At 39.1% G+C, this 7158-nt stretch overlaps 1 protein-coding gene across 1 annotated transcript in view; it reads right to left on the reverse strand.

The window, feature by feature from the left end:
- Window positions 1-5290: 5290 nt before the first annotated feature.
- LOC109971291 (E3 ubiquitin-protein ligase HECW1-like) overlaps window positions 5291-7158 on the reverse strand; it is a 54885-nt gene continuing 53017 nt past the window's right edge. Inside the window, 2 exon segments of the mRNA XM_020619440.1 lie at window positions 5291-5507; window positions 7004-7158. The exon segment at window positions 7004-7158 is cut by the window's right edge and continues 16 nt beyond it. Coding sequence (XP_020475096.1) covers window positions 5396-5507; window positions 7004-7158 — 267 coding nt within the window. The 3' untranslated portion in view covers window positions 5291-5395.

Raw genomic sequence — 7158 nt, forward strand, 5'->3', positions numbered from 1 at the left:
TCTCTGAGCTCTTCAGGCAGTTCCTTTGACCTCATGATTCTCATTTGCTCTGACATGCACTGTGAGCTGTAGGGTCTTATATAGACAGGTGTGTGGCTTTCCTAATCACATCCAATCAGTATAATCAAACACAGCTGGACTCAAATGAAGGTGTAGAAACATCTCAGGGATGATCAGAAGAAATGGACAGCAAAGGGTCTGAATACTTATGACCATGTGATATTTCAGTTTTTCTTTTTTAATAAATCTGCAAAAATGTCAAAAATTCTGTGCTTTTCTGTCAATATGGGGTGCTGTGTGTACATTAATGAGGAAAAAAATGAACTTAAATGATTTTAGCATATGGCTGCAAAAGTCTAACAAAGAGTGAAAAATTTAAGGGGGTCTGAATACTTTCCGTACCCACTGTAATCACAGCCTTGTAGAGAAGTGTGGATAAGGCTCACCAGTGCCCATACAGTGAGTTCATCATGACAAAGCAAGACAGTTTTCTGATTCTAATCAAATTAGGTGACATCACACATTATTTCAGAGGTTTATCTCAGTAGTTTTTCAAGTGAACAAGTGATGTTTTAACCTGTGTATTCGACTGTTTAAGTGAATAGTATCGCTTGGGAAACAGCAAAGCAAAAAGTCTGAGAGGCAACAGGATTGTTAATGGTGAAGTTCCTTGAAAAAAATCAGCTGTGTGTCTATTGGTGACTTTAAGTATTGTGGTACTTGTGGGTTAGGGAAACAAGTTCCAGGGATACTGGACTGTATGAAAAAGCAAAAAGCTGTGAACTAACGCATTTTCATTTATACTTAATCGCATTCAGTAAATAAAACTGCTTTGCTTTTCCCATGCTAGATGCAAAGGAAAACAGTTTGATGCTGATTGGCGACACGCAGCAGTGGGTCACCAGGTCTTCATAAATCCATTACAAATTTAGATCATAAAGTCCCTCCTTAGTTCTTAATTGTTTTATTTTTATCAGCATAGATGAATAAATATACCTTTCAGGATAACTTGTTTTATATACACTGAGTGAGAAATATCTGGTTCTGCTAACCAGCTGACATCCTTTTCTCAAATATTACTGGTAAAATGTTTCATAATTGTTGTTCATAAGTGTTATTTTTGTGAAATTTTTTTAATTAAACACTCAGATTTACATCAAAACACTTCCCAAAACACATTTTTTACAGACAGACCTTCCTGTGATCTTTTACTAAATGTGTATTTTTTCCTGTTGTTTTTTTAAAATTTGTCCTATGGTTTTTTTTATTGGTTGATATGTCCTCACTGTTATTTAAATGTAAAGCGCATATGTAAAGAACTTTGTAAACTCTGTTTTAGAAAGGTGCTCTACAAATAAAGCTTATTATTAAACAGTATTTACCGAGTTTAACACCAAATATGAAGACCATACTTCATCTTACCTCGTTTATGTTTCATTCTAGATGGGGTCAGATAATATAGTGTAGCTAACCTTAGTTTTTATCATTTGGCTCAATTAGCTACACAACAATTAAGTCTGGCCGTTGATTGGTGTAAATATTTAGTAACATTCTCCACTTAAAAACTACTGTAGTTTGTTTGGTGCAACCCGTTTTAATATTTTTTTCTCATGTAAAACTAGACACCGGGAACACCAATGTTACCAGCTACTGGCTCCGGAAGAGGAATTTAAAAAGTAAAACCCGTGGCATTTTCTCTTAATCTTGCTGCTCATTTAGCTGTTGCAATGACAAACTGCACAGCTGCACTTAGAGAAGTAAAGATAATGAGAGATGAAAGCTTTTCAACAAAACCAGTGTACTGAGTGTTTCTGATTTTTGAGAGCATGAAGTGTAAACGGGTGTCAGTTACCAAAGCTGTTTCGATTGTGACAGGAAACCTACATGAACACTAGGAGAACATGCAAAGTGTTTTCAAATATCTCAGATGAGTACTTCTCATATATGAGGTTCAAGTACTAACCACTAAGCCCCACATATGAGGCATTAAGTAATGGAGGCACAGCTTCATTACTGGATTACAGATGTCGACAAAGGGCTGAGGGAAGGGTCAGTCACTCTTTTAAAGGAAGTGGCAGACTGAGGAACAGACTGAATTAAAGGTCAGAACTTTTGCATATATTACAACGGTTTGTCCAAGGGCCTCTGTGTGCACCACAAGTTTACACCAGAAGGGCTGGATTGGTTCAGAAAACAGATCCAGTGAAGCCCTTAGAGATCCACAGGCTGCTTTGAACCAGTCATGTTGTCTGAGACAGTAAAGGTCAGATAATTGAGCACTTGCTTTGTGCACAGATTGACACTATGGTACTGGTACACAGACAGGAAGGAGGAGTTCATCAGTGGAAGACTTGAACAAGAGTCTAAGCAGCTCCCGTTCAAACTGCCAGACCAGAGAAGCTGACAAATGAAGCACCACTCTGGCCAACAGGATTCACAGAAGGTCACCTTTAGCCAGCTGGAGAGTCCCCACGCATTCTTTGTCATCAGGGAATCGTGCACTCTGCTGTTTGCTCAGTTGATGTGATCACCCTTAGTCTCCGTAACAGGAATCACAGAAGCCCTTGTGTCGGTATCCATGGCTACTTTGTTAGAGGAGACAAGTCATTGTTGTGTCTGAGCTTGAAGAGACCGATGGAGTTGTTAGTCAGTGACACCACTGCCAGTTCCGAGGAGAACACTAAAGGTTAATGCCATGCTGCAGGTCCAGAGCTAGTCCTTCCTGGGCTATACCAAACTGGATTAGTATTACTCTAGTATCATTACATCACACCCACCTATGTAAGGGGGTGTACTACACCTATACCTGGATTTGATGTCAGTGTACTATATTTTGTTAGCACATTCTCAAAGTCCTGAAAATTTTCCAGCACTTCTCTTGTCTGTGCTGAGGAAGAACAGCACTGTCTTTAAAATTATTGACACTGAATTGCTATAGTTAACTGAGAGCATAAGGAGATAATGTGTTTACTCTTAATGACACTCATGTATCCCTTCAGTGGGTCAGATCCGGTTTTCCAAGTAGACCATTTTTGTGACCAAATCTGCAGCAGTTCTTCAATTTTGGATTCTTTTCTAAATCTTATGAATGTACAAGCTTCACGGAATTATTGATTTCTCTGCAGATGTTTTGTTATCTAGTTGCTTCTGAAAGCCAAGCTTCTTTTGGTAGTTACCTTTTAAATTGCCATCATTTGCCACATTTTCAACTTAAACCTGCTACTTCTTTTATGTTTCTCTATATTTATATAATATATTAACATATATTTGGTTTTATCATTTATTATTTAAATTCTTTCTGCCCTGATTGTTTTCCAGTAACCGCTGTATGACATTATGATTTTATGTACAGCTATTGTTTTCAGTATTGTTATTGTTCTGTGCATTGCTCTTTATTTGTTGCTGTTAATTTTTGTCAGCTTTTTTTTTAATCTAATTATTTTATCATTGAATGGATGATGTATTTTTATACATGCAAATTTAAATTATTTGATTACATTTTACACAAACCTTTCTTTAGGTTTGTGTATCTATACACATATATCCAGTCATGGCCAAAAACACTGGCAGCCCTGTATTTCTATCAGCTAACACTGTTTAAATTTTAGTCATGGTTAGTATTTGTGTTTGCACCTACCTGTTTTTTGCTAGTCTTATTGTTTTGTGTGCTTTTACTGTACAGCACTCTGGTGCTCTTGGACCTGGAGAGCGCTATAGAAATAAAGTTTATTATTATTATTTATTAGTAACACAGCACTTCTACCAGAATACCATTGCAATTACAAATTCTGTGGTATTCTCATGTTTATTTCTGTTGTTTGCATTGGAACAACATAAAAAGAGAGATAAAACTAACTCTGATCCATTCCATACAGAACTCCATAAATGGACTGTGGCGAATTATTGACACCTTTTCAAAATCATCAAAAATAGTTGTATTTCCAGCATGTGATGCTCCTTTAATTTCTAATAAAACTCACCTGTAGCAATCAACAGGTGCTGGAAATATAGAAATCACACTTGCAACCAGTTAAAATGGAGAAAAGTTGACTCGGCCTTTGTGTGGTGTGGACCAAACTGAGCATAAAGAACCACAACAGTGGAAAAGCATGGACAGTCTCAAGGCTACAAGTCCGTCTCCAGAGATCTGGCTGTCCTTTGTCCACTGTGCACAACATTGTCAAGACGTTTACAGCCCGTGGCACTGTAGCTGATCTTCCTGGACGTGGATGAAAGAGAAAAAGAGATGACAGATTGCAACCAAGGATTATTCGAATGGTGGATCAAGAGCCTCGATCAACTTCCAAACCAATTCAGGCTGACCTGCCAGCATAGGGTGCAACAGTGTCAGCTCGCACTATCCGTTACCATCTGAATGACAAAGGGGCGCTATGATAGGAGACCCAGGGGACCCACTGCTGACACAGAAATGTAAAAAAAAAAAAAAACAGATTGGAGTTTGCCAGAACCTGCCTTAGGAGGCCACAATCCATCTGGGAGAATGTCCTGTGGACAGATGAGCTTAAACAGATTTTTTTGGTCGAGCACATCATTCTACTGTTTTCAGAAAATGAAGTGAGGCCTTCAAAGAAAAGAACGAGGTCCCTACAGTCAAACACGGTGGAGGTTTACTGATGTTCTGGGGTTGCTTTGCGCTTCAGGTACTGGGTGTCTTGACTCTGTGTATGGCATTATGAAATCTGAAGACTACCAATGAATTCTGGGGCACAATGTAGGGCCCAGTGTCAGAAGGTTGGGTCACCGTCAGAGGTCATGGGTCTTACAGCAGGACAGTGACCCAAAACAGACTTCAAAAAGCACCAGAAATGGTTTCAGACAATGTGCTGGAGAGTTGTGAAGTGGCCAGCAGTTGAGGGTGTCTATAATTTTGTCCAGTCCATTTTTGGAGTTGTGTGTGGAATGTATCAGATTTATTTTTTCCTCAATTTTTTTGTGTTGTTCCAGTACAACCAAAAGAAATAAACATGAGAATACCAAAGAATTGTGATTGTAACAAAGTGGTGCTATCTGACAGAAATACGGGGGTGCCAATATCTTTGGCCATGACTGTAAATATACTGTATTTACACAAACATATACAGTATGTACACAAACATATACAGTGTATACTGTATATATACACACATAGTGCTGGGTGCTGTAGTAAAGATCCACATAACTACAGTGAGTGAGGGACTTGATCCCACACAGTGGTACCACAACAGTGACATACACATATATCCACATGACCAAAAACTTTCTCAATGCAGTCTTTATGACGGATGATGTGTTTTTATGACATATTAAGCCCATGACAGCTGCTTTGTTTTGCAGTCTGTCCCAGCCAGTCTTACACTGAGAGGGATAGTGTTGATTTGTTGGCCCTTTGCCCACCTCACTCCAGGCCAAATGTGCTGGTTTCCTCCACAGCAATTAGCAGTTTGTCATATAGCATGGTGTATGAAGGGTATGGAGGCAGATCCAGGCGATTAAAACAGGTATGAGCCCTGACAGGGAGGGAGAGAGAGAAGGTTATGGCTAAAAGGAAATACCTGAGGCTCACATCATATTTCGTTTTGTTCTTTCACAATTATTTAGGAGGATTAAGGGCACCATGACAATGATGTATCTATGTTGGAGGTGCAAACTGATAACAGACTCCTTCAAAACTGTCGTATAAGCAGCTGAAATAAAAATAAAAATTGACTGTCAGTTTCATTATTTCAACATCACCATATGCATCTCGTATTTTCCTACTACGTTTACACACCCACATTTTTCAGTGTTCAAGGTTGCTTTTACAGCCTCCAAAAAATTTACAAAATTGTTGCATGAAACAGATACAAAAACAGGCAATACATATTTTGGACAACATGCATATTTGCTTTCTTGCCAAGAGATGAGAATCTCGATACCACTCTTGTGTGTATGGTACATGTTAAACTACAGGCTGTTAACTTAGATTAGCATAAATACTGGAAACAGGGGGAAACAGCTAGTCTGACTGTCTAAAGGTAACAAAATCAGCCTACCAGCTTTGCTGAAGTTCACCAATTAACAAGTTATATATTGTTGGTGTGATCTGAACAAAAACCAAACTAAAAAGTACAGGTTACTGTATTACTACAAGGTACTGTATGTGAAGGGTTACTTTTACATAAACCATGTAGTGACATTTTCATACTACAGCTGTACTTTCCAATCTTATGCTAAGCTTAGCTAACTGACTTCTGGCTCCAGCCTTGTTTTTACTATACAAACATGAGAGTGGTATCAGTCTTCTCAAGGAGCTATCTGCAACTAAAATACATACACACATTTCAGTCAGCCTGCAGACATGGGCAGGGGATGAAATGTACAACTGTTGCTGATGCTGAACATTCTACTGTCCACAAAGTAGACTGAAACCAGAGCCCTACTCTCTGTTTCTGCTCAGTACGTTCACATTTTTACTACTCTTTACCACATTAATGTCCTCCTGTAAGGTCAAAGAAACAAACCGTGTGTACTTGCACAGCAGTCTTCTTCTCAGCTGGTGCATTATAATGAACTGATTTGGGTGATGTCAGAGCAATTATATGAAGCTCCAGGTGGCAGCAATGAAATAATACATGCACATAGGAAACCAAAACACCCTAGTATATTTGAAAGTGGGTGACAATTTTACAGTTTCATCAACCACCTTGTGCTTTTTAGTTAAATGAAGTGAGTAGTGGAGTGATTCTATATCAGAAGTACCGCTTTGTGGTGTGAGCACTTGTAGCTGTTGTCATTTTACATCTTTATTTCAGTTTCAATGGCTGTGACTCTTTTTAAATTGGCCTTTACACCAGCCTTACCTTTTTAGCTTGGGAAGTTGTTACCTCCTTATCCTTATGATTTGTTGAGTCAAACAAACACACAAACACTACAGGCTGCTATATGTGTACTGTAAAAACTCCTTGCTTTCTCTGAGTGCTATGCTGTGAGCACACCTGGTTTTATAGGGAGCAGGGTTAGATACCTGGGCAGAGATGTGACTTTGCCCCACTTCTCGATGCAGAAGCGCCGGAGGCCGTTGGATCCCCGCAGGGCAGCAAAGCCTTCATACGGCACACTGGATGTCCCTGTGACAAACTGCAGCAGGCGGAGGCGCTGCTCCTTTGTTAACCCCTCCCA

This window comes from Monopterus albus, unplaced genomic scaffold, assembly GCF_001952655.1.
Source record: "Monopterus albus unplaced genomic scaffold, M_albus_1.0 scaffold219.1, whole genome shotgun sequence".
Lineage (NCBI taxonomy): Eukaryota > Metazoa > Chordata > Actinopteri > Synbranchiformes > Synbranchidae > Monopterus > Monopterus albus.